General features: G+C 38.6%; 1 protein-coding gene across 4 annotated transcripts in view; it reads left to right on the top strand.

Annotated features, from left to right (window-relative positions):
• Window positions 1-27,974, top strand: part of RALGAPB (Ral GTPase activating protein non-catalytic subunit beta) — an 85,306-nt gene that overhangs the window by 5,149 nt on the left and 52,183 nt on the right. For all 4 annotated transcript variants that reach the window (XM_053925951.2, XM_053925950.2, XM_024559729.4 and 1 more), the window contains exons 2-9: window positions 6,930-7,145; window positions 9,747-9,949; window positions 17,136-17,299; window positions 18,878-19,064; window positions 20,779-20,910; window positions 24,118-24,296; window positions 26,012-26,160; window positions 26,294-26,510. In XM_053925951.2, coding sequence (XP_053781926.1) covers window positions 6,960-7,145; window positions 9,747-9,949; window positions 17,136-17,299; window positions 18,878-19,064; window positions 20,779-20,910; window positions 24,118-24,296; window positions 26,012-26,160; window positions 26,294-26,510 — 1,417 coding nt within the window. In that variant the 5' untranslated portion in view covers window positions 6,930-6,959. The remainder of the gene's footprint in view (window positions 1-6,929; window positions 7,146-9,746; window positions 9,950-17,135; window positions 17,300-18,877; window positions 19,065-20,778; window positions 20,911-24,117; window positions 24,297-26,011; window positions 26,161-26,293; window positions 26,511-27,974) is intronic.

Genomic DNA, 27,974 nt, shown 5'->3' with positions numbered 1-27,974 from the left:
GAGAGTCCTAGAAAGTGGTGCATTTAGAGTTGGGAAGGAAATGAAGTGATCTGCACTGTCATCTTCCCCTTGCTCCCATCGCATTAACTCCTGGAGCATTGACCGTAGAGACTTCTCTCTAGCAGCTCTAGCAGCTCATTGTTAGATGACTGCCTGTCTGGGGAGGAGACTCACTCAACACAGCAGTCAGATCCCTTAATCATCTGACGTCAGTCATGCCTTCGCATCTCACTGCAGTGTCCAACCCTCCTCATCCTCGTCCCCATCTTTCCTTCCCTCCCCCTCCTCAGTGCATTAGCCATGCTGGAGTTTGTTTTTCCGCATGTCCGTCAGCCTGTCTTGGACACTTAGGTCAAATTTCTTTAACAGGAATTCCATTCCTGTTGTATCATTTCCACGATAAAGTTAAACATTCTCTGCTCCTAGTTTTTACTAAATGAATTACCAGCCCATTATCCATAGTCTTTCAAAATTGGCCACTGCTTAACTTTGAAATCTTACCACCTTCTACATACAGCTTTCTTTTTCGCCACTCTGGCTTTTAGTTTCTGGTGCTGTTTTTTGCTAGTTGAAGCAGGAATCCTTCCTCTTACATATTTTTCTTTTTTCTTCTACCTGCCTCTTACTCTCTTTTGTAAAATGTTTTATTTATTTTTTGAGGAGGGGAAGAGGGAGAAAAACATTGATGTGTGAGAGAAACTTTGATTGGTTGCCTCACTCACACCCCCATCTGGGGACCTGGCGCACAATCCAGGCATCTGCCCTGGCTGGGAATTGAACCAGTCACCTTTGGGTTTGTAGGCCGATGCTCAGTCAATGCATTGAGCCACACTAGCCAGGGCTTACTTTTGTTGTTATCCACTAAGTTTTCTTATCTCTGTTAAAATTGTATTCTTTCAGTACCCAGTTCATATGCCCTATAAGCTGTAGTCTTCCGTGTGATCTTATCTTGTTTTCCACCTCAACCCTTCTGTCAGCCAAAAGTAATATTTTGTCCTCTGAATTTCCATAATATCTTCCCTAAAACTTTTTTTAAATGACATTTAGTGCTTCAACTTTCTAACATATTACAGTTATTTATGTGTCTTATCTCATAATTAAACTATAAACTCATTTGAAACAGGAACCAAGTCCTATTAATCTGTCTCCTTCTTGGACTTAACAACTGTGTTGCGTATTGTAGATGGTTAGTAACTATTGAATCAACTTAGTGGTTACTGCCAGTGTCTGGGTGTTTATACGCGTAGTCAGGATGCTGATATGTGTGCTCATCAATTCTATGGCATGATTATCTATAAATAAAAATTTATGACATCAAACAGTACCAGTTCTGCCACTCAGAACTACTTGCATTTCTCTGTGATGCTTCTAATTGTTAGTCATGTATATACTTAGTTTTAATTATGTTATACGTTTTTATCCTTCCACGGAATAGTTATTTATTGGCTGCTGACTATGGAGTAGGACATGTTCCAAACATCTTATTACGTACATTGATTTTCTAATCACCACGGAAGTAGACTATTATCCTACTATTACTCCCATTTTACAGATGAGGATGCTCAGGCACAGAGTTAGAATAATGTTTGCAAGGTCAACCTGGGACTTGAATCTAAGAAGTAGTTCCAGAACCCTAGCTCTTAGCCAGTCCTCCTACATATTTTCATGCTTCTTGTGTCTGTGCTTAATGGCTACATTATAGTATATATAGTTTTTATGCTCTCACTACGGTTATCCCATTTTTTACATCCTCATTCGAGGACATTTTTTTTCATTGCTTTGGTCGGGGGTGGGTGGAGAGAGAGAGAGAAAGAGAGAAGCATCAGTGTGAGAAAGATCGATTGGTTTCCTCTCAAATGTGCCCTGACCAGGGACCAAACCCGTAACTTAGGCATGTGCCCTGACCGGTAATTGAACCTGTGACCTTTTGGTTTACAGGACGATGCTCCAACCAACTGAGCCACACCTGGCTAGGACTATAACTTTCTTGAAAGCATTTATTTCATTTTCTTACATTTAATCATTTAAACATTAATGTATTTAAATAATTAAACTTTCTTATATTTAAAAACTTTCAAAAGCTTTTAAGAAGAATTAAAAAGCTATTAAGCTTGTTTTGATTGTTTTTTTTCCTTGTATTTTTGATACTTCTGTCTTTACTTCAGAATTGGGAAGGGCGATAGCTATTTCTTAAAAGGCAGATTCTCAGTCCCCAACCCAGGTCTACAGAATCGAGGTTTCTAGGGCAGGGGTCTTGGAATATGCATTTTTAAAAAGGGTTTTATTTATTTATTTTTAGAGAGAGGGGAAGCGAGGGAGAAAAGAGGGAAGAAACATCAATGTGGGGTTGCCTCTCGCACACTCCCAACTGGGGACCTGGCCCACAACCCAGGCATATGTCCTGACGGGAATCAAACCAGGGACCCTTTGGTTCACAGGCTGGTGCTCTATCTACTGAACCACACCAGCCAGGGCTGGAATATGCATTTTATACCAGAGCCTCCTACATGGAATTTGAGAACTAGCTTGTCTTCTTTTTTCCTTAAAACATTTTTTTTTTCTTCCAATAATCTGTTATCTGGAATGGATACTAAATATTCCTTAAATATTTGGAAACTATTAACTCAATTTTTTTTTTTTTGCTAATAATTAGCTTAAAGCAAATGGACATTTTTCAATTTTTTTTTTGTATATGACATACAAAATTTTGGACATACTTCAGTGGAATAAAGGGAACACCTTCTAACATATATTCCTTTTTCCTGTTGGTAAACCTTGACATTTTGAAACATTTATTCAGTATCTACTGTGTGCCAGGGACTACTCAAAGATTCAGGAAGTGAGGTTTCCACCCGAGAAAGGTTGACACACTTGTGGTGAAGATATCTTTACACATCTAACGAATAAGCTAATATGAAGCTTCATGTTGACAGCCTCGTATAGGCACTCAGAACTGGGGAGGAGGGACAGTATGAGTCAAGAAAAGTTTTACCAAAGAGAGGCCATTTGAGCTGTGTCTTAAAGAATGAGTACTGCCCTGGCTGGTGTGGCTCAGTTGGTGGGAACACTGTCCTATAACTGAAGGGTTTCGGGTTTGAATTCCAGTCCAGATGCATATCTGGTCTGTGCATTAGGTCTCTGGTCCGAGTGCATAAGGGAGGCCCCCAATCGATGCCTCTCTCTCGCACTGATGTTTCCCTCTCCCTTTCTCTTTCTAAAAAGCAATGAAAAAATGTCCTTGGGTGAGGATTAAAAAAAAAAGTACTTCATAAGGTGGATCAGGGTGGATCAAGGTGGGGAATGGCAGTTAACTCAGTGGGAGTACTGTGAATAGTAATACGGAGTATGAAAAAGCTTGTTAGGTTTGAGGAATGACCAGTAAGTGTGGCTGTAGCTTGTTAGTGTGTGTGGGTGGGGGGTGTGGGGGAGTAGAGTGGGAGGGGAGTGGTAGTAGAAGATGAGTCTGGGAAGGTAGACTAAGCAATTTCAATTAGAATTCTAGTAAGGATTTTTTTAATTGGGTAAAACTTAAATTTTATATGGAAGAATAAGTGACTGAGAATAGCCAATAAAGTTTTAAAAAAGAATAGAAAAAGTGAAGGGGGGGCTTCCTTTACAGATATTAAGAAATTTCATCAAGCCACTGAATTTAAATGTTGGCATTTGCTAGGAATATTCAAATGGTTGAGCAGAACAGATTCACAGATTCCCATATAAATGAGAATTTAGTATGACCCAACTGGTATTTCAGTTTATTGAGAAAGGATGTAGTTTTAATAGATGATGCTGGCACAACTATCTAGAAGAAAATTAAATTGGACCTTTTTTACACCTCTTATAGAAGTAAGTTCCAGATGACTATAAAACTTAACTGTGAAGAATTAAACAATTATCTTTCATGGAAATCTAGTAGACTCCATGTACACTTTAGGGTTATATTTTCAAACTTTGGACCTTGATCCACATCGTAAGTGAAGTGTATTTTACATTGTGATCCAGAACAAATACATACATAAAAAAATGAAGCAGGTTTCACAGAACATTACTTACTATATTTTCGGACTATAAGATGCACCCCCCATTTGGGAGGAAAATGGGGGTGCATCTTTTAGCCTGAGTGTAGCTCACCTGGCTCGCTGTGGGTGGTTGGCGGTGGAGCAGGGTCACAGGAGGCAGGAGCAGGACCATGTTTTTTGCTTCAAATTTTTTTTTCCTACTTTCCTCTAAAACCTAGGTGCGTCTTATGGTCCGGTGCGTCATATAGTCTGGAAAAATACGGTACCTTTACTATTTGTGATGCCTTTATTGTGTATTAATGTAATTAAAAATTAAAGTGTTAACCATTTCATTTATTTCATGACCCACACTGAAAAATGCTGATAAAGTGGATGGGAGGGAGAAACCACCTAAGTCAGACTCAAAACTAGAAGTTATAAAATAAAGGTAAACATTTGGCTAAAACAATGGAATTTTACTTCACACCTACCAAACTGGCAAATCAGTCAGTCTGATTTGATTCCTGGCAGGAGGCTGGTGGTGAGAGGAGGAAAGAGGTTCCATTCAGTTGTAATGTAAATGGAGTCGGTATGGCTTTTTTAGGTGCGATCTGGCAAGATGTACTAACATTAGAAGTACATATATTCTTTGATCCAAGAGTTTCACCCTTGGGAATTTGTTTCATAGAAATTAAAAGGCCACTACTTAAAATATATCAGCAGGCATGTTTATTGCGTCAATATTGCCTGGTAACAACAACAACAAAAAACAGTGGGGTTGGGGAATGAATAAATGTACCTTATTAGGAGACTGGTTGAATAAATTATGCCATGTCCATGTCATGGAATGTTAACATAGTCATTAGGAAGAATCTTATGAATCGAAAGAATATTCATAAGTACTGTTGAGTGCACACAAACTTACAAAAAAGTATACAATCCCTAGTTATGACTATATATATAAATTATTTTAATAATATTGAGTTAGGGTGGAGCAAAATACAACAGGAAATGTTGGGTTATTAAGATAGATTACTTATCCAGAGAGGTGGATTATTTGGGTAGTGAATAAAACCAGACAAAAAAATGAAAAAGTTGAAAAACTACTTATATAGTGTGTATATATATTTTATATTGCTTATATACTATATATGTGTATATATTAAATATATATGATAATTTTTTTTTAATGATGGGGAAAAAGTATGTGGTATGGAAATAAGTTGTCTGATGGGATGTCTCCCTGTCATATCAGAGGTCCCCTTTTTCCCCTTTCATTTTTGAGAGTGGTTATTTTAGGGGGTGTAGAAGGCATCAGGATATTTGGGGGGGAATTCCTTATAAATCCTGAGGAAACTAAGGCATCCGTCCTTCCTCAGATTGTAAGTACCTTGTTCATTGCTGGTCCATCCCTCCTGTCTTCCCATTTCAGGGATTCTTAGTGTTAGAGGAGGACATCAGACCTCATAGTGTCACTGAATGGTACCTCGGCCCAGTTCACCAGATTCCAAAAGAAGCTGAGAAGATTGAATAAAATCATGAGATAGGACACAGGAAGGGGAAGGGAAAGTGGTGGCTTCCTCTTGTATGGAAAGGAGAAAGAAAGGTAGTTTGGGACCAATTTGTGAACGACTTTGACTTTTATGCTAGGGAGTTTGATCTTCATTCTGTAGGCCAGTGATTCACAAATATCATATCCTCTTGAAAAACTCTGATACTTGTTGAGCTGGAATGACGTTTTCTAAGGTAAAATTAAACAATGCTACTTTCTTCCAGTTTGAAGAAAAATTAGCTTAAGGGATAGAACTGTTTAAAGATTATGTATACCCATGTGTTTTGCTTAAACATTGCTGGCTGGGCAAACATTTCACAGCAAGTAGAAAGTAGAATTTAACAAATTATTTGGAAAGGGCTAACCATCCTTGACTCTTCATGGCTATAGCATTTATGATTCTAATATTTACATTGCATTCATGCAGATATGTTTTCTGTGGCTAAAATGTCTCATTTGTACGATAGAGTTAGACATCATTTCATGGAAAATATATAGTCTGGGGAGAAGCAGTACATGCCATGGAGAATGTGTAGGGTAGGGAGAGACTGTACATGCCATGATTAAGAATATGTCCCTGGAATCCAGCAAATGTGGGTTCAAAACCCAGCTCTATCACATTATATAACTGAAGCCTCAGGTAAGAAGCAAACCTCTCTATGCCTCACTTTTTTCATCTGTGAAGTAGAGACAGTATTACTCCATATTCATAGAGTTGTTTTGATGATTACATGAGTAGTATGTAGTAAATGCTCAGTAAGTGGCAACTCTTAATATGCTTTCTGAAGGACACTATAACTTTTAGGTGTTCCATTACTGAAATTTGTGTGCCACTGCTGCAGGGAACGAAATATTCTCAAAGAATAGTATGTCTGATTAAGGACATTGGTGGGAAATTGCAGGGGTGTGTTTCCAGCATGTGTAATAGGTACTTGGAAACCGTTGACTGAAAAATCTGGGTCTTCAAATAAACTCTTTCCTTTGTCTTCCTTTCCTACTTAAGGTACTCCATTCTTTCATCTTTTTCTGTCCTGGATCATAGAGTGAGGAGGGCTCCCTCATGCTATAAGCGTACCACATCTGATCATTTTCTCCCCTTGCACAATGGCCATCTGTCCCAGCTCCACTTGGGGCTTTCAGGGCCCTTTTGGGGGAGGTTCTCAGATAGCTAGTTGCTTCTCAGGGTTTGCCTTCCTACCCAGTCTCACCATGAGGCTATTTTAGGACATTTCTCAAAACATTTAGATGTGTTTTTTTCTCAGCCTTGATTCAATATGTTTGCAGCTTCTTTATCTTCCTATGTAGGGTAAATCTGTATTTTACTTCCTTTTATTAATTTGCAGCAGTATAATTTGACATGTAATTCTGTTTTGTCTTTTCAGGTGCCATTTGGATAGTCCTTTAGTGGCACGATGTACTCCGAGTGGAGGTCCCTGCATTTGGTGATTCAGAATGATCAGGGTCACACCAGTGTTCTGCACAGCTATCCAGAGAGCGTTGGGCGAGAGGTGGCAAATGCGGTGGTCCATCCTCTTGGGCAGGCCTTAGTTACTCCTTCGGTGGCTGGTAGTGAGAGTCTGTTAAAAACTGACAAAGAAGTAAGTGTTTCTGCATATCATTCTACTGTGTGAAAATACATGTTTATTAATGAAGAATTTATTTAACATCTTTTTAGTGGATTTCTGCCTAATGCAATGTGACTTCTCAATTTGATCTTATTTGGGTTGTGTGTTGGAGGCTCGAGAGTTCCTGGCAGTTATAAGGAATAGGTTGCATCGTTGTGCTACTGGGACTTCCTACTGGCCAGACTCAATTCTTCGTGTGAGCTGTGTGCCCAGGACAGAGACTTGCATGTCAGGGCCTTTCCCCTAAACTCAAGACTTAGTCTTCAGATTTCCATTCAAAGGTGTGTTTGGAAAGTCTTCATTTTTACCTGAGGAGCAATTTTGTTCTCTTCAGGGTACACTAGCAGAGACTTACCCCAGGGAGCATCGCTTGCCGTGGTGTACTCTCCTCTTGGCGTATTTGGAATCCCTTGCTGCTTTGCCCTGGGAAGAGATGGCACACGAGTCGATAGAGGTGCTCTGGTGCCACCCTTGTTTATTCTCTGTTCCTACCCTTAAAACAAAATGAGACTAGTCCTTGAATCTAGTGTCCTCTAGAATTGTACAGTTAAACAATCATGTGAAGATATCACCGGAGATACCTGCCCCTTTGTCTTTCATCTGATAATTAGGGACTTGCAACCTCATTTAAAATTCTTTCTCTTGTGCAGCTAACTCCTGCCCGCTTACCTAATGTTAATGTCACATGTATTACAATACATTATATTGTTATAATGCTGTTATATATTTTCTACCCTTAGCCTTTGTAGTGTTCTTTTTGCCCTTGTAGTTTTCGAGCTTAAAAATTTTAATTGTGTATTTATCTTGGTTCAACTTTAGTTTTATGCTGTTGAAGACTTTTTGAATCCTGAATTTCTATCTAACAAGTTAGCTATGTTTTTTAGCTTTGTGATATCTACTAATGGTCAGCATATAATCTGTTTTTCTCTCTTTTTTCTGAGTTAAAATTTTGGCAGGGTCTTTGGCATGCCATTGGGCACCTTCTTCCATAATGACCTTGGTACCTTAATCCAGTGTTACTCTGTCATCTGGTGTTTCAACCAATTATAAATCCAGCCATTCTACCTTCTTTGGGATCGTAGGTCTCCATTTGGCCCCCAGGACGTCGTGCATCTCACCGAATTTCTTACTAAAGCCTAGATTTCCCTTTGCCAGAGAAGGCCATTAATAGCATAATGAGATTTGCTTCTGATTTCTAGTTGGAAGACCAGGGTTCAAGTTTTTAGCTTCAGCATTTCCAAACCAGTGACTTGGGCCAAATTGCTTAATCTTGCGAAGCTTCTTAACTATGAAGTAAGGATAGTTTACCCTCCTGCACAGGGTTGTTTTGATGGTTAGATGATATTTATGAAAGTGCTTTGTAAACTGTGAAGATTATACAATTGTCAGCTGCCTTCATAGTAACCCTGTTAATAAAGGAATGAAGCTTGTCTGGCATGACTTGTTCTTTTTGAGCAGACTGGTTCCCAATGATCACGCTTCCCAGTGATCATGCTTCCCTTTTATAAGTGCTCACTGATCATCTACGTAGTAATTTGTTCCAGTTTTATGTGGAATTCACTTAAACCTTTCATACTACAGTATTTGGAATATAGTTTCATCTTCTTTTGCAAATTGGGCTGTTTTCTCTTTCCTGTCACACCTATTCATTCTTTATGACCGTAGGCAGTAGTTCAGCAGTCTCCTAAGCCAGTTCTTTCAGTTTCCAGGATGTGATTCAGGTGGGTCAGGAGCCTGGAACTCATTTAGTGTAGCTAACTACCTTGTTAAAATCTTATCCTGCTTCAGTCCCTTCTCACTTGTGCTTGTTCTTACCTTTTAATTTTAAATACTATTTGCTTTGGCAGTCACAAGATAAGAATTGAGTATCATTTTATTTTCCTTCCTGTTGTTAACGTCGTATAATCTGGAAATGAAATGTGATTGAATTTGTGTACATGATTCTAAATGACACGTGTACCCTTGTGTAATTAAGTGAAAAGTACCTAAAATTTCCTGTTTATTTGCCTCCAGTCTATGTGGAAAATTAAGATATCCTATACTTACTTTATATTTCACAGAGCAAACAATACTAATGTCTAAAGGGTAAGCCCTGGCTGGTGTGGCTCAGTGGATTGAGTGCTGGCCTGTGAAGCAAAGGTTTGCTGGTTTGGTTCCCAGTCAGGGCACATGCCTGGGTTGCGGGCAAGGTCCCCAATAGGGGGCGTGTGAGAGGCCATCACACACTGATGTTTCTCTCCCTCTCTTTCTCCTCCCTTCCCCTCTCTTTCTAAAATAAATAAAATCTTTTAAAAAAAGGAGGTAAAGGCCAATATAGGCTTAATATTTAGAAATAGGTAATTAATTTTCTTCTTAAATCTTTTACTTAGGAAATGTCTAAGTATGTCTCATACGTGGAAAGTGCATTCTCTAGAACAAATCTGATATTCTAGATATCAGATGTTGAGATGAATATATTGTCAATTGAGAGATTTTTTTTTTTTGGCAGTAAAAGAGGTCAACATTTTAAGTCCGTCTACTGAGATATAGATAGGGATATGTGATAATTCTATCTGTATGTTCTCTTTTGTTTAGGTAAAATGGACTATGGAAGTAATTTGCTATGGACTGACCCTTCCATTGGATGGAGAAACTGTAAAATATTGTGTTGATGTATATACAGACTGGATTATGGCTTTAGTGTTGCCGAAAGATTCTATTCCATTGCCAGTTATTAAAGAGCCTAATCTATATGTTCAAAGTATACTAAAACACCTGCAAAATCTTTTTGTACCAAGGTAAGCTATATCCATCTCTGGCCTGTTACCAAGATCAGAGTAAAACATTCATAAATGTTACTTTTTTATATTGTAGGAGCTGATTTCATTGTTAGTACTTTGCATGGTTAGCTTTTATTACTTGTTCAATTAAAGAGTGTATTCATATGAATGTTAGGAGAGCTGGGCTTATATAATGTTTAAATGTATGCCTATTTTAAAGACTTTTGGTTTTTCTTGTTATTCTGATAGCTACTAGATATTAAAATACTGTGTCTCCATTCCCTTCCACTCAAAAGACACTTCAGCCTGTCATTATTTTTATTTCCACTTAAGCTAAAAGCAGCTAAGCCTTCTACCTTAAAATAAATCCTCTGAGAGAATGAAGACACTGAAGTAAGAAGACTTGACATTGTTATGGGCAGATTTGTAGTAGATTGGCCAAAAATTATCTTGACAGTTTGTTACTGATTTCCCCCCCCCCACCTCCGAGGCAAAGACCTTAAATAGTGTAAGGTAGGATAAGGACCTTACTTGTACTTAAATTTTTTATTCTGGTTTAAAAAAAATTATGTCATTGGTAAAGAATTTGGGGAATATATGAATGAATGAAGAAGAAAGCATTAATTCCCTACCCATTTGTGGAGATTTTCTATAAGAAAAATCTGTTTTCAGCTAGTTTTTCTGTCTTTGAAAGAGGCAAGGGAGCTTGTCTTCTTTTGGAAAAGTTCTGGTTAGAGCTTTTGGTCTGTCATATGGTGAGGGACATTGAATTATCCAAAAACTAGCTTTGTAAATTTTAGCTTTGTAAATTTAGAGGGAGGTTACTTTGGAAAATCTGAATGAAAAAGGAAAAATCTCCATTAAGAATTCTGGTGCCTAAGATCAAGTGTGAACTCCTTACTTTGTGTGAAATGCCTGCTGTAATCTGGCCTTCAGCCAGATTAGCTGCTACTAAATGTGCATGAGCCCTGCTCTTTGGTCAGACTCATAAATTAAACATTCTCTAAGATTCCTTAAAGATCTTCCCCATCATCATTTACTTTCATCTTCCTTTTCCTCCTCTCCGTCTCCTAGCTGTCTTCATTGCACTTTTGTTGGTTTATCTTAAATCCTGCCTTGTAAAAAGAAGCCTTACCTAACCATCGAGGCCCATAGTGACCAAACCTTTGGTGAACCTCTGTGGTACTTCCTTTGTCACTCATATCTCCCCACTGTTTTATTGCTTATTGTGTTCTTAAATTGAATTTATTAGGTTTACATTGGTTAATAAAATTATACAGGTATAAGGAGTACAATTCTATAATGCATTGCCTGTGTGTTCACCACCATATGTCATGTTTCTTTCCATCACCATTTACCCCCCTTTATTGCTTATCTTTTAAAATGTATGTGTCTCATTTCCCCATCTAACCAACTTGAGGGCAGGAACTGGGCTGTACATATTTCACACTTCCAGTGTGTGGCACAGTACTGGTATTCTCTTAGGTATGAATTAAATGCTATTTGCTTGTATTTGTTGATTTCAAATGGGAATAATAACAGGAAATGGTTGGCAATAATTTGCATAGTGTTTGTGGCTAAGCAGGTTCTTCTCAAATGGAATAATAGTTTTAATGCTTTCTTGTCATCCCATTTAGGAGACCAGTCTGCTGGCCCTTGTGTGTGCACGATCAATCTCATTACTTGTGTTGTCACTGCATCTGGTGTACTCTTTGTACCCATACACCTCTCAGTGCTCAGTCTGTACTGGTGAAAAGAGTCGATGTCATTTGAGTTCATTAGACTTTTATTTTTACCTTTGGAGAATCATGACTACCATACAAATGGTTCATTTTACTATTTGTAATTAGCTTGTTTTCTCAAAAGTGTGTGTGTGTGTACTTCTGAGAGGGTACTGAACTGAGTCTTAAGAGTTCTCCTGGAGTATATCCAAGCATTCAGTGAGAGTGAGGGGATGGCGGCATAGGTAAACATGGCTTGCCTCCTTATACAACCACATCAAAATTACAACTAAAATATAGAACAGCCATCACTCAGAACCATCAGAAATTGAGTTGAATGGAAGTCTGACAACTACAGAATTAAAGAAACCACATCCATCTACACTGGTAGGAGGAATGGAGATGTGGAATTGGCTCTTCCCATATCCACCTGTGGTGGATAAAAATTCAGCAGGGATATCTTGGGACTGAGGAATCCCAGCCCCTTACTAGGCTCCCCAGCCCTGTATTCCAGTGCCAGGAAGATAAGTCCCCACAACTTCTGGCTGCAAACACCAGTAGGAATTGAGTTGGTGGAAGAAATTTTTAGAATCCCAAGAAATTCCATTTAAAGAACCCATACATGGATTTTCTCAGACTCACTCCTCTGAGCTCCAGGACTGGGGTAGCACCTTGAAAGGCACCAGGGGCATTTGGAGAGACACTGAAGTATCTGGCATCAAGGCAAGAACTAGGGGATAGCTTTATCCCAGAAAGAAAGGTGGGCAGAGGCCATTGTCCCCTTTTTGAACCCTCCCCCACAGAGCCACAGAGCCAGCAAGCTGGTGCCATATCTGAGACTACATCAACCTGGCTAACACTGTTTGCCCCACCCTGGAGATCCCCAGAGACTTGCCCTACCCAACTTATGGGCCCACACAAACTGCTTTTCCATATGAATGGCTGGTCTTGGGTCATGCTTCACAACTTCCAAAATCCTCTCAAACAAGCATTAGCCAGCCTCAGTGATCCTCCAGCCCCCATACCTCTTGCTAAGTGATCCCAGGCCTGGTACTAGCAGCAGCCAGGCTCGATTCACAGCCTGGCTTTGCCTGGGCATCTCCAAGCTCAGCACAAATAGCTGCCATCTCAGACTGCTTTATAGCTCAGGCAGGGTGGCCCCAGGCAAAAAACAGGTGGTGGCTGACCTTGGCCTGCACCATATTGGAAACCCAGAGCCTGCTTACCCAGTGGACAGCTAAATACCATGTTGGAGCATCAACATCCTGACCCCATACAGCTGATCCTCCATGGAGAGAGAAGGTTGGTGGTCAGTGGTCACAGTTAGTGCTTGCACCTGACTGGCCTGGGTAAATCCCTCCCATTGATCTGCCAACAGCAATCAGGGCTCAACTACAAGAGGAGGGTGTACTCAGCCCATATGAAGGGCACACCTCAAGTACCCAGCTAGCTGATAGGGGAGGCTGTGCCACTGGACCCTACAGGACACCTACTACATTCGGCCACGCTGCCAAGACGGGGAGTCATAGCAGCTCTATCTAATACATAAAAACAAATACAGGGAGGCTGCCAAAATGAGGAGACAATGAAACATGACCCCAATGAAAGTATAGATTAAAACTCCCCAAAAAGAACTAGACAAAATAGAGAAAAGCAATGTATCAGATGCAGAGTACAAAACACTGGTTATAAAGATGCCCAAGGAACATAGTGAAGACCCCAACAGCATAAAAAAGATCTAGTCAGAAATAAAGGATATACTAATTAAAGAACAATTTACAGAGAAACCAACAGTAGAGTGGATGAAGCCAAGAATCAAATCAATGATTTGGAACATAAGGAAGCAAAAAACAACCAATTGGAACAAGAAGAAAAAAGAATCCAAAAAAACAACAGTAGAGTAAGCAGCCTCTGGGACACTTCAAGCATTCCAATGTTCACATCATAAGGGTGCCAAAAGGAGAAGGGAAAGAGTAATTAGAAATTAGAAATCTATTTGAAAAAATAATGAAAGAAAAATTTCCTAATTTGTTGAAGGAAATAGACATGCAAGTTCAGGAAGCACCAAGAGTCTCAAATGAGATGGATTGAAAAAGGCCCATTCCAAGACACATGATTAAAATGCTAAAGGTTAAAGATAAAGAGAGGATCTTAAAAGCAGCAAGAGAAAAGCAGTTAGTTTACTACAGGGGAATTCCCATAGGACTGTCAACTGATTTCTCAAGAGAAACTACAGGCTAGAAGGGATTGGCAAGAAATACTCCAAGTCATGAAAATCAGGGACCTACAGCCAAGATTGCTCTACCCAGCAAAAATATTTAGAATCGAATGGCAGATAAAAGCTTCCCAGATAAGAAAAAACTAAAGGAGTTCATCATCACCAAACTAGTATTACATGAAATGCTAAAGGGACTTAAGAAAAGAAGGAAGATCAAAACTATGAAAAATAAAATGCCAAAACCCCCCAAATCTATCAACAATTGAATCTAAAAAACTAAGCAAACAAGAAGAACAGAGACAGAATCATGGATACAGAGAGCATTTTGATGGCTGCCAGATGGGAGGGGGGTGTGGGAGAATGGGTGAAGTGGTGAGGAGATTAAGAAGTACAAATAGGTAGTTACAGAATAGCCATGGGGATGTAAAGTGCAGTTGTAGGAATTGGAGTAGCCAAAGCACCTATGTGTGATCCATGGACATGAACAAGGGTCTGGGGATTGCTGAGGGATTGGGGTATGCTGGCTGGAGGGGGCAAAGAGGGAGAAATCGGGACACCTATAATAGCATAATCAATAAAATATAATTTAAAAAATAAAAAGAATTTTCTCAGTAAAACAAAAAAAATCTGTTGAGTAAAAAAAAGTTCCCCTGGCCAGTAATATCTTAGGGGGCTGAATAATTTCAGTGCTAAATATTGTGAGTTACGATCTCATCTCCCATTACTGTAAATTAAAATTTTTTAAAATTCAGATCAGAAAATTATCAGATTTACTTAATAAATTGTTTTTATAGAAAGTGACACTCAGTTGCTTCTCAGCCTTTTTACTAAGATCAAGTGTATTATCTGTTCTTATAAGGTTACAAAAAGACACTCAAAATAGAGGAAACTGACTTTACCTCTTTGTATAAGATTAAGTCAGAGTAGATGTAACCTTTCTTCTTTGCCTGTAAGTTTGATTTTCCTTTTCTGTTTATTGCATAATTGAGAAAAAAGTGAACTATCTTTTAAAAATGATTAGGGTTTGATATATTGCCCAAATATATTGTAACAAACATGACATTCTTTTTTTTAAAAGATTTTATTTATTTTTAGACAGGGGAAGGGAGGGAGAAAGAGGAGAGAAACATCAATGTGTGGTTGCTTCTCATGCGCCCCCTCCTGGGGACGTGGCCCACAACCTAGGCATATGTCCTGACTGGGAACTACATCTCTGCTGGTGTAGAGAATGCAGCCAATAGACAATATATAAATGAATGAGCAGGGCTGTGTTCCAGTAAAACTTTATTTGTAAAACTGATGGCAGGCTAGATTTGACCCATGGGCCATAAGCCACCAGACCCCGTTCTAAAACGGTTTTTCTGAAGAACACAAGTTACTTCTGAAAATACTGGGGGGTAGGGCAAAAGAAAATATTGGGGGGAAATCTCAGGTGTTAAGAGCATTCTATTTATTTTTTAGTAAAGATTTCGTTGTTTTTCTTAGCTTTAGAAACTTGTACACTATTCCTGAATTTACACCTTTTGAGTGAGTCTACTGTACCTAAGGACCATATGTTTCCTTTCCTGCCACTGGGCAAATACCAGGAAATAGTATAGGCCTTGGCTACCATTTGGGAGGTATACAGTGTTACTGCTGGCTTGGAAGAGTGTCATCCCCAGCATTGCTAATGGTATTTTTATTTCTTATTCTGGGCTTCCTCTTGGCTAGATGAGGTTTTGAACTACTGTATAATTTTTTATTCTTCAAGTAGTCAGAGCAGCAGACACAAACTTGAGCCCTCATGGCTTCACATGGACTAGATTCACCTCCAGCCGAATGTGGGCCATCTTCCTGCTCTTGAGGGCTCTTGGCTCTTCTACGTGAATGTCTCATTTTGCTCTAGGTCTGACTTCTTTTGGGAACGCTTAGTAGTGTCATTTGTTTGCAACTCGAGGGTAAGTGTCTAGTTTCTGTGTCATGGCTTAGAATCTGAGAATGCCTATTCTAAAGTTGGGGTAGGAGTTCTAGGGGTATTTGCTTCATTTTCTGGATTTCTTGTGGAGGCTCTGAGATTCCCTACTCTGATCAGACATGGTTTTGTAGTTCTTCTTTGTTTTAAAGATTATATTTTTTTAATTTTAGAGAGAGGAGAGGTGAGGGGAGGGAGAAGGTGAGGGAGAGAAATATCGATGTGCAAGAGATACATCAATTGGTTGCCTCTCACACACCTCCAACTGGGAACCTGGCCTGCAGCCCAGGCATGTGCCCTGACTGGGAATCCAACTGGCAACCTTTTGGTTCACAGGCGAGCACTCCAACCACTGAGCCACAACAGCCAGGGCTAGTAGTCCTTTATGACATGTCATAATATAAAGAAATCTGGCTTCAAGATTTATTTCAATATTTGTTACTTGTTTAGGGTTTCACTTAGGAAGTCTGGAGGCCAATACACCATTTGCTAATACAGTGGGTTTCCTACTGTTCTCAAAATTCTCAGATGGTCTGCTTTGGAGAGTGGGGATAAGGGTTGGAGCTTGGACCTGTATCTTCTTTCCTCTTTAGTCCCAGCCCTCATACTTTGACCTATTTTATTCCCTTGAGAAAAAATGGTTCTGTGTGCTAAAGAGAGTTAAAAAACTGCCCTTCTAGGGTATTTGAGAATCTTTGGAGCCCCCATCTTGGGTTAAGATGCCTTTTGTGTTAGAACAGCAGTAGCAGGTGCTTATCTTTGAGACAATTGCCTGCATACCTCGTGAGTTTTAGGGACCTGTTAGGGTGGTCCATTGGGTCTGTAGGTTCTTTGCTGGCAGATGCTAGCTTCAAAGAGACTATGAACACCATGAAATCCCATGTAGAATTCTTGTGAGTGTGTGTTTAAAAATTTTTAAAAAGACTGCAAAGGCCTATGTGCTTCAGTGTATAGCAGGAGTGGTTGTGGATGTTCACCTGTTCACTCAACAGAAACTTATCACATACCTTTTGTTATGTGCCAGGCGTATTGTAGACATAGAAAATCCAAAGGTGAGGCTCACATTTCTAGTATTCCCCTCTCGCTTCAGGAGCTTTGAAGCTCTCATAGGAGTAGTAGGATGAGATCTCAGAGTGCTGAACTATATGACAGGGAAGAAGTAGCTTTGAACTGAAGAGGTTGTATCTGGTCCTTAAGTCTGCTGATGCTCTTAGGGAGTGTTATTGGACCGTTGCTTGCTGTGTCCATAAGCTGCCTGACCTTAAGCTGTTGCTTTCTCAAGGCTCGTCAGTGATATCTGTCTGTCTTCTTCAGACAGGAACAGGGCTCCAGTCAGATCCGACTATGCTTACAGGTCCTGAGAGCCATTCAGAAACTGGCTCGTGAGTCATCCATCATGGCCCGAGAAACCTGGGAAGTCTTACTGTTGTTTCTTCTGCAGATTAATGACATACTTCTAGCCCCTCCAACTGTTCAAGGTTTGTTTATTTTATTCTAATTTATTTCTGAGCTTTAAGTAGTTTACTTTTAAATTCAATGAGTAGTAGGCTCAGTGGGGATTTAAATTTTGGCATGATAGATGATAAACCAAGGTTAACAATTCTTAGGGAACCCTCAAAGGCATGATATGAAGTTATTTTACCTTCAGTGATGGTAGGGTGAATTAATGCATTTTTGATAACGATGGGAACAGTAGTTTGTTTACTATATTAGGATAGAATCTGTATAAGAAACAACAAACTATTAAATTAGAGCCTATACAATTATGTACCTGGTTACAAAGTAGTTATCAAAGTAGACTCGGAACACTTGATAGCTACAGAAGATATTTTCTTCAGCAGATGAAACCTACACATTCTTAAAGTGTTCTCTTTTGAAGTATGACAGCATTCTATTTGTCACCTAGCCATTAAAAAACCTCCAATTTTATAAGACTTTAGACTATATCTTAGAAGCCCTGCTTTGTAGCACAGTGTATACAGATTGTAAATTGACATTCTAGTTCTAAATTCCCTGTCACTCATTCATCTCTGTAGCCTTTTTGCTAATATACATGTGAGTGTGCTTGTGCTCACACAGATGCAGTGTCCAGGAAAATACCTAAAAGGTATCATGGAATTTTTGGTGGAAAGGGACCCTGTAATACCGACAATAGCTCACCAGTCATTGATTCGTTGTCTCTCTGCTACATACTTCCCAGGCCTGGGATCTCAGGCCTGGGAATTATGTAGGCAGGCAGTGTATCCCCTTCTGGGATTGTTATTGTTGAAACTTTGTTTCTGCTCATTTGAAATACATCTCTATAACTTTTCCTCCTAGTCCCAAGTTTGCCCTTTTGAACTCTGCAGAGTACAGACTACTGCTCTATTCCCTGGTTCCAGGACTTGCAGCAGGGGGACAGCTATCTTTTCATGGTTGAGGCTTGTCCTGCCCAGCAGTAGTCCTTTTGCTTCCTTCTGTGTCTCCCTGGCCCTGGAAGGGTGGCTTTCAGACACCTGAAGCAATGTATTACTAAGTTTGGAGGTAGAAAGACCTGATTCTCGTTTATTTACTGGCTGTGTGAATTTGGGCAAGTTACTTAAATTTTCTGAACCTAAGTATTCTCATCTCCAAAATGGGTTAACTGGTAATTGGTAATAAGTGTCATAAATACCTATCCTGTAGAATTAATGTGAGGATTATGGGTGGTCATGGGTATCAACTACTTGGCCCAGAAACTGACTCCTACATGTAGTTACTCATCGTAGGCACTCATCCTTTCCTCTCTTCCCTCTGTGCTCCTGTCCTCTTTGCTGGAAGATTAAGATCTTTAATAAGAATTGAGCAGGGTGACTTGAAAATTTTCAGAGTGATAATTGGTTGATATATCCATGATTTCCTTCACAGGAGCTCCTAAGAATCATTTCTTGTTCTTACTATTAAATGGTTGTTTGAAAGTCAAAACTTAACGTTGTAGCTATTTGAATTTTTTGACCAGTCCTCCCAAATCAGTGAATCGAAGATTCTACTTTAAAAATAATAATATACCAAAGATATGTTTTCTTTATGTTGGTAAGGTGGCATTGCTGAGAATCTAGCGGAGAAGTTGATTGGTGTTCTCTTTGAGGTTTGGTTACTGGCTTGTACTCGGTGCTTCCCAACACCTCCTTATTGGAAAACAGCCAAAGAGATGGTGGCTAACTGGAGGCACCACCCAGCAGTGGTGGAGCAGTGGAGCAAGGTCATCTGTGCACTCACTTCAAGGTAGGCGTTGCCATTGACTCTCCTTCCTTCATCAGTCTGGCCTAGTTCTGTCTTTCTGGGATTCACTGAGTACATTGTAAAACCTGTATCTTGTGTCTATTATTATGATATTTTAGATACAGAATTGAGCCATTTTTTAAAAATAAATGTATTAGTTTGGCTAGTGCCTGTCTAATCTAAAAGTTTTCAGATTAAGCAAATGTCCTGGAGAAGCAGATAAACTCTGCACCCTACCCACCTCCCCCCAAAATCCCACTCTTGTTCTGATTATTAAAATACAGGATGGGGTGAAAGTAGGTTTACAGTTGTGAGTTCATGAAACAGTTGATTCTTGTATTATTGTTATTAATTGTTGTATTATTTTCCATAAGAACAACTGTAAACCTACTTTTGTCCCGCTCTGTATTCATGGTCATTATGTCTTTGTTCTGAAATAAAAAAATTATTTTAAAAAATGGGAGCTATTAGCCTTGGCCAGTAGCTCAGTTGGTTGGAGCGTCATCCCATACAGCAAATGGTGGTGGGATTGATCCCTGGCGCAACCTATGTTGCGGGTTCATTCCCTGGTCAGTGCATGTATGGGAAGCAACCAATTGATGTTTCTTGCTTACTCTCCCTAAAATCAATAAACATATTCTCAGGTGAGGATTAAAAAAAAAATGTGAGCTGTTACAGAAATTGTAGGATCTTAGTTTCCTCCACAAGATCATTATTTGGGGGGAAAAAAAAAACATAAAAAGGTATAACAGAAAAAGTTAAGTTCACCAGAAATCTTGTCATATGTTTTTATACGCAATTCTGTAGAAATGGGATCATACAACAATGGGCTACTTTATAACCAAAGTAGGCAGGTTTTTATAATAATAATTTTTATCTTTTTACTACCTATGTATCACAGGTGGCAAACACAAGGCCCGCAGGCTAAATCCAGCTCTCCACCTTGTTTTATCCAGCCTGGCACCTTGTTTCTACCCGGCAGCAGTGCTGAGCTCTCACTTAACTGTTAAGGAGTAGTTACATTTTTACAGTCCTAAAATGACATTTGGCTCTTTGAAGGCAACCACACAGCTGATGTGGCCCCTGGTGGAAATGAGTTTGACACCCCTGCTATATATAATGCCATCACTCAACCCTACATGTCTTAAAAAATTTTTTTTACTTAAACACTTTTTTCAATTACAGTTGACATTCAATATTATATTGATTTCAGGTGTACAGCATAGTGGTTAGACATTTATGTAACTTAGGAAGCGATTCCCCCGATAAGTCTAGTACACACCTGGCACCATACGTACGTAGTTATTACAGTATTATCAACCATATTCCCTATGCTGTACTTTACATTCCCGTAATCAGCTCTGCATGTTTTAATGTATAATTCTAAAAGGTGAGAGTTCTTTTTTTAAACGTAGTCACAATATAAATTTTAGTATATTAATTTATAATATAAATTATATAATTTATAAAATGTAAGTAAAATGTAAATATAACTATTATAAATAATTGATTAAAAACAAACAAATTATTAATACTAAGTGTTTTAAATCTTTTATAGAACTGGAAATCTGCTTTTAACTACTGTTTTATAAACAAGTGTTTTTATCTTACTTCAGTGAGATATAATACGTTTCATCTATTTTCTCCTGTATTTTAATTCTTGAATATTATTCTGTTAAGAAATGAACTTAGTGGTGTGCATTTTTTAATTTTCTAGATTGCTACGCTTTACTTATGGTCCTTCATTTCCTCCATTTAAAGTTCCCGATGAAGATGCCAGTCTGATCCCTCCTGAAATGGATAATGAATGTGTCGCACAGACATGGTTTCGCTTTTTGCATATGTTAAGGTACTGTTACTTTACTTTTTCATGTGCTCTTCCCCCAGTAAGTGTCTTAGGAGCCACGCTGTAATTCTCTTGTTGGATTTCAGAGTGTCGGGTGGAGCCAAATAGAGAGCGCACACATCTGTATCACGTGCCTTCTGCTCTGCCTGTCCCAGCAGGGTCATGCTGTCCTCAGCTGCTCTTGGTCTCTACTCTCTAGGAGCTTGTTCCTTGTGGTAGATGCAGCATTTGTTCTCTTGCCTGTGGCTGCAGCCTGGATGATATCTCTCCCAGGACTTTCTCGCATGCTGTGGGGACTGGAGCCTCCGTGCTCCTCTCTCTGACCAGCACGAACTGGTCAGTCTGACGCTCAGGGTCCCTCCTCCTTGTTGTTTAAAATTTTGCTGAGGGATACACTGTTAAATTTCACAGAGAGATAAATTGTCCCTTCCTGCTATTTCTTTTTTTGTAGTAATTCTAATCAATTCAGCTTCATCACTTCCTTACTTTGTCTCTACTAGCCCCATTCTTGTGCTCTGTGGAACTTCTGTTTTGTACTGTCTCGATTCTTAAACTTCTTCCTTGAATATCTTCTCTTTCTGATTTGACTAGCCTCATTTCTCTATTTGTGTACTAGTGATTCTAAATTACTCCGTATGCCCTGCCTGGTTTAGCTCAGTGGGTTAGGCATCATCGTGCAAACCGAAAGGTTGTTGGTTCGACCCCCAGTCAGGGCACATGCCTGGGCTGTAGGCCAGGCCCCTGGCTGGGGGCTTGTGACAGGCAACCGATCAATGTTTCTCTTCCTCTCATTCTTCCCATCTTCCCCTCTCTCTAAAAATAAATGAATAAAATCTTTTTTAATAAATTACTCTGTATGACCTTTTTATAAATTAAGGATGTTAACTATTTTGTATCTTTTTTCAGTTTGTGTTTTTCATCTTTCAGTGATTTGTTTATATTTTTAATTTTTTTTTGTAATTTTCTGTTTAAGACTAGAAAATTTTTCTATGTTCTAATTTTCATTGGAATGCCTCTACTACATGAAATTTGAGTGGGATATTGGTTGTCGATGTTAGTTATTCCCTTTTCTGTTCCTGGTTTCCTAAGCAATTAAAAAATTTAAAATTTAAAAAATATAAATAAATTTTATTCAGATCATATTTTGGGATTTATTTTAAGCATTTCAATGTTTGTTTTTTTACCTATTGATGTGATATAGTAATTTATATCAATATGGAATTATTCTTCACTCCTGAGAGAAAAGTTATGGTTTGTTATGGAATGCTAGTCTTTTAATTTTTTTTCCAAATTGTCTCTAGTTCTCCCTTTTTTTTTTTTTTTTACTAATGTATGTTTTGGTACCTTAAACAAAAAAGAACAGGAAACTTCCTATGTTTTTCTGTGCCCTGTTTTGTGGAGGTTATATGTTCCTTAGAATTTGAAATAAATCACCAGTGAAACACTAATCCTGTAATCTTTTTTTACTGGTAGTTCTTGGATAATCTTTTCCCATTTCTTCACTGTTTATCTTTTCAGGCTGTATCTTCTTTAGCTGAAAGATTTTATTATTTTATTAAGGATTCTTTTGGATCTGAAGAATAGGAGCCTACTTAAGGAAATGCCGGTGAAAAAGAGAGGTTATTGCCTGATGATAGGGAAGTCTCACTGAGTTCCAAGAAGCAGTGAGCATCCAGTACTCAAGATGGGGGTGGATCAAGTCAGCCTTGGGATGAGCTCCTCTTGTCATCTCTCTCTTGTTTTTGTTTCTTTTGTGCCTATACACTGTTCTTTTTCCCCTGAGTCCCTGTTTCTTTCTGCCTTTGGGGTATATGCAACCCAGTGGTAACTTGTCCAGTGGTATAAATACTGTATGACTTTCCAGCTCTAGCCATTTCAGTTCACTGGGGCTTTTTCTTTGCTCAGATTCTCCAAATGGATAAGTTGGATTAAATTATTTTTGTTAGTTAGGCTACATCAATTATAGGTGTCTACCGGACATCTGGATAGATACCTTTTGGATGTTTTTACCCTGTTGGTTAAATGAGCTGTGGCTGGGTGGGAGGCAGGTCCATGAGGGTTATTCAGAAAGGGCTGCCACGGTCATTGGCAAATTTCCTGGGAAGAGAGCTGACTATGATGGGGAGATAGGCACCAACATCTAGTGTGGTAATGCTTTATCTTTTTCCAGGGGAGAAAAAATGTTTCCCTTGATTAGAATACTCCTATCCTTGGACTTCTTTGTGCATGGCCACCTGCCCTTCAGATCCCACCTGGAGGTTCTGTTTCAGTAAATTGAGGCTGAATCTGGATTTTTAAACAGGCTCTCCACATGTGTCAGATGTAGAGGGTGTTGGGACCTGTAGGAATGCAGTTTCTATAATCTGGTCTGTATCCTTGTTACCTATTTCAATTTTTTTTTTTTTTTTTGCTAGTAAAATCATTTCAGGTTTACATGTGGAGCTTTCTGGCACTGCTACTAGACTTATCTCCTCTACCCCATGTGATGAATTATAGTTCTGTGGATACAATCTAACAAAAGAAGCCTATACATAGCTTCCTTTTTCTCACTTGCAACTAAGAGTCTGAGTGGATGGAAAAATGGGTTTCATAGAGCAGAGCATTTATAAACCACTGATTTGTATTTCTCAGCCGAGTTCTTTTGGCCTTGTGACTAGTGGAAATTCTTTCCAGGTGCTGCCTGTAGGTTTATTAACAATATCATTTTGAGTTGGAGAGGCCATTTAATGGATAGCTAAGCAAACATTTTGAGTGGAAATCTAAATCTATTTTTTAGTGGAAATATAACTCAAGCCCAAGTACATTGTTTTGAAATGTATGACTTCAGTACATACACATGAATACAAACACTAATACCAATTTAAAAATAGTTTTTAAAAAACTGAGTATGTTAATATTAAATAAAATTTTTTTCTTGGAGTTCTTGTTGACTTATTTACCATTTTTCTTCCATTGCTTAGTTCCAAACATATTAGAAAAATATCCATGTATACTCTTAAAAATCTCTAGTCTTGTTTTGATCCTCATCCTCTGAATAGGCAGAGTAAGTCTCTGTGCGCACTGCAGATAGTCCTAGCCTATTAAGTACAGATTAGTCTCCTCTCTGAAATAAATAGGCACAAACAGCCCTGTTCTTAAAATCAATTGCATGTTTCTTACTGCTAAAGAAACTTTTAAATATATAATTAATTCTTCTCTCTCTCTTAATAGTAATCCCGTGGATTTGAGTAATCCAGCCATTATAAGCTCTACTCCCAAATTTCAGGAACAGTTCTTGAATGTGAGCGGAATGCCACAAGAATTGAATCAGTATCCCTGCCTTAAACATCTGCCTCAAATATTTTTTCGTGCCATGCGTGGAATCAGCTGTCTGGTGGATGCATTCTTAGGTGAGTTTTGTGTATGTTGCTAGATGTAGATAACTCTAGAGTCTAGTTTTAGAAACTATTATGAAAGACCAAAGAAAAAGATGAACAGATCTGATTATGAATAACAAACTATTCGCAACACATGTAATAGCTAGAGGGTTTTTGTTGTCCTTATATAAATAGACCAAACAATGCTAAGAGAAAGAATAAGACCTGGTAGATAAATGGACAAAGGATATGAATGAAAGATTTGCATAAGAAGATTGCTAGTGTTCATTCTCACTAGCAATCCAAGAAAATACAGCTTCAAATGCTGTATTAGGCATCATTAGAAGGCAAGTTTCTTTTGTGAACTACTGCTTTTCACAGTTTAGGAATATGAAAAATCAGAATTAGTTTTACCTGTTGAAAGGCACAGTATTTAATATGTATGGTTTTCTGAAGCGTTTGTTATGTGTACTTGTTAATATATGAGGGGGGACCCCAAAAAAGCCCCAGAATTTATTTATAAAAAGTTGTGTATTCTTACGTGTTTAAACTTCAGTCACTTTCAAAGTACTCTCCATTTAATGCGATACATCTATCAAGCTGTTTCTTTTCTGCTGCTGAAAACAGTTCTTGAATTCATCAATTTTGGTGCCTTTTAGTGCTTCTTCTGTATTTTGTTTCACCTCTTCCACATCAGCAAAAGGTTTCCCTTTGAGGCCTTTTTTCATCCAGGAAAACAGAAAGAAACGTTGCTTAGGGCAAAATTGGGTGAATAGGGAGGGTGGGGTGTGGGGGTCATGCCATTTTTGGTTAAAAACTACTGAATGCTCTGCACGGTATGGGCAGGTGTTCTTGTAAATCACCCATCATGAAATGGGCAAACACTTTGAAAGACTCATCAAAAAAATTCACTGAAGCCAAATGCAGCCTCTCACAACAATGCCAGCTGGTACACTGATACAGATGGGTTCCTAGAACACTAACCTAGTGGGGGAAGCCTGTATTACAAGGGGCCCGCCCTCCAGGAGATAATTCAGGTTTTTTGGGGTCCCCCCTTGTATTATGTAGGTAATATACAGGGTGGGCAAAACTAGGTTTATAGTTATAATACAAATAAATAATAATTAATAATAATACAAGAATAAACTCTGTTTTGTATACTCACAACTATAAATCTACTTTGCCGACCCCTGTATTAGTTCAAATTAAGTTTGCCACATAACAACCAAAAATACCTGTGGTTGAAACAAAGATAGTTTACTTACACATGGGTTAAGCCCAGGGACTAGGCAGTACAGGGCTGCTGTAGCAGTTCCACCATTGTTAGAGACCCAAGTGCTTCCATCTCGTGGCTCTCCATCCTTTGTTCACTCTCTCATGGGCCATGATGGTTGAATGAGGTCCAACTCTTCTGTTCAGGAATTACGAAGGAAGGAGAGACTCCACTTGATTGGTCCTTTTATGGAACTTCCCTGGACTCTCCACCCAACACCACCTACTTTTCTATGATCAGAACACGGCCACATCTAGCTGTAAGAGAGGCTTGAAAATGAAGCTGTTTATTCTGGGTAGCCATAGCCAGCTAAAATTGTGTTCTACAACTCAGGAAGGGATGGCGAATGGATATGGGGAGGATACTAGCAGTCTCTGCCATAGTCTATACAGAGCATTCACTGGTGTTGCTTGAGGAAGATTTTCTGAACATATTTTGAACTATGAACAATAACCCCATTTGTCTTTTCTTAAAGGCATTTCTAGACCCCGATCAGACAGTGCTCCTCCAACACCCGTGAATAGATTAAGTATGCCTCAGAGCGCGGCTGTCAGTACCACCCCACCACACAACCGGAGGCACCGGGCTGTTACCGTGAATAAGGCCACCATGAAGACAAGCACAGTAAGAGTTTTCATCACCATTCTTATGCTGTGTAACATTGGCTTTTTAATATGCCATCCTTTTAAAAAAGTCTTGCCCTTTTCTCAAACTTTTCGTGAGTGTGGATATATATATTCTTGTGTCCTTCTGATAGGTCAGTACTGCTCATGCCTCAAAAGTTCAGCACCAGACATCCTCCACTTCTCCTCTGTCAAGTCCAAATCAGACTACTTCAGAACCCCGGCCACTGCCTGCCCCTCAAAGACCAAAGGTTAACAGCATCTTGAATCTCTTTGGATCATGGTTATTTGATGCAGCATTTGTTCACTGTAAACTTCATAATGGGATAAACAGAGACAGCAGCATGACTGGTAAATATTGCTCAAGAAATATGTTATCATTTTTTCTTTCCTTTTTCTTTTTCTTTTTAATCTTTCCTACCTGCAAGATTAATATGCATCTTAAAAAAGTCTCTGTCTCTTACGAAGCAGCGTCTTGTGCTTAACCCCTTCCAGCTGAAGTAACCGAATTTTGCAAGTTTTGCTACCTGTCCTTTTTATGTTTGTTCTGTAAGGTTTGACTTTTGTCTGTTTTTATTAGACAAACTTTTAAAGGTTAGCTACTTTTTTTTTGTTCCATCAAATTCCTTTCAGTAGGTGACCTGGAAGTTCCCTTCATGTCAGCCAGGATAATAATGCTGATATTGAGAATTAAAGATTTTGACCAGAAATTTATTCACAAGAAGTGTTTTCTTAGATTTTGATAGCCATTCACTCATTAGTGCGTATATATATTAGAAAACTTCTGCTTCACAAAAGACTCTAAACCTCTCAGATTTTAGTCTAGAGAACTTTATTTCAAGGGTACACTTTCAAAAATACCATTTTTCTGAAACTAAATAAGACTGGTGGACAAGTAATAACTCAACCCTGATATCTTTATTTAGATTTTATAACAAATGAAATACCATCTAAGTAAAATCTGATTTATTTTTGTTACCTTACCATTATATTTGGAAGTAATTGCATAGGGTACAGGATGGGAGTGTGGGGTAGTGCAGAATATACTGAAGGAGGATTATTTATGACATCTTACAGAGCCGAATAACAATAATGGCTGTCATTTATTGAACTGAATTACTCTGTGCCAGGCACTGTGTGGCATGCGTTAATGAGTGTATTGGTCGTTTGGTAAGAAAGCACTTTTCCACTGGTGTTGGAAATATCTTGAGGTAAAAGGAGGCCTAATTGCATTAGTTGTGCATCTCTAAGGAAACTGTTAATTCCAAAGAGAAAACTAATGGCCATAAAGATCTCTGCTTTCTTTCAGATATGCATTCTTACGTATTATGTATCATCTCAGAACTAAGGTCTATGACTGTTAGCATTATACACATGTAATTATATTGGATAGTCTTACAAATATTTTACATTATTTAGAAAAGTTGTGACTGTAAAGACATTTTCAGGAATATAATTTGAGATTGCATGGTTCAGTTTAGGGATTCCCTTATTTATTTTGTTCAAATTTAGACACTTTATATTCTACCATTTCCATATTTTATTTACAAATTCGAATTGTAGTATTTACTTAGGAATAAATAAATGTACTTAGGATGACTAAATGAAAATTTAAAAACAGTTTTTGGCTTTTATATTTTCTTATATGCTTTATATTTTGAGTTTTCTAAATCATTTATATTTGTATTTTCTAGAATAAGTCAGTCATATTTATACTTTTATTGAGATGCATTTCTTACTGGGTATCTTCTGGGTATCAAGCTGTTGACACTAAAATCCCTCATTTCAGAATGGTTCAACCTGCCTTCTTGGTGG

Source organism: Desmodus rotundus, chromosome 6 (genome assembly GCF_022682495.2).
Source record: "Desmodus rotundus isolate HL8 chromosome 6, HLdesRot8A.1, whole genome shotgun sequence".
In the NCBI taxonomy this organism is placed as follows: Eukaryota; Metazoa; Chordata; class Mammalia; order Chiroptera; family Phyllostomidae; genus Desmodus; species Desmodus rotundus.
This window is presented reverse-complemented; position numbering and strand designations above follow the sequence as displayed.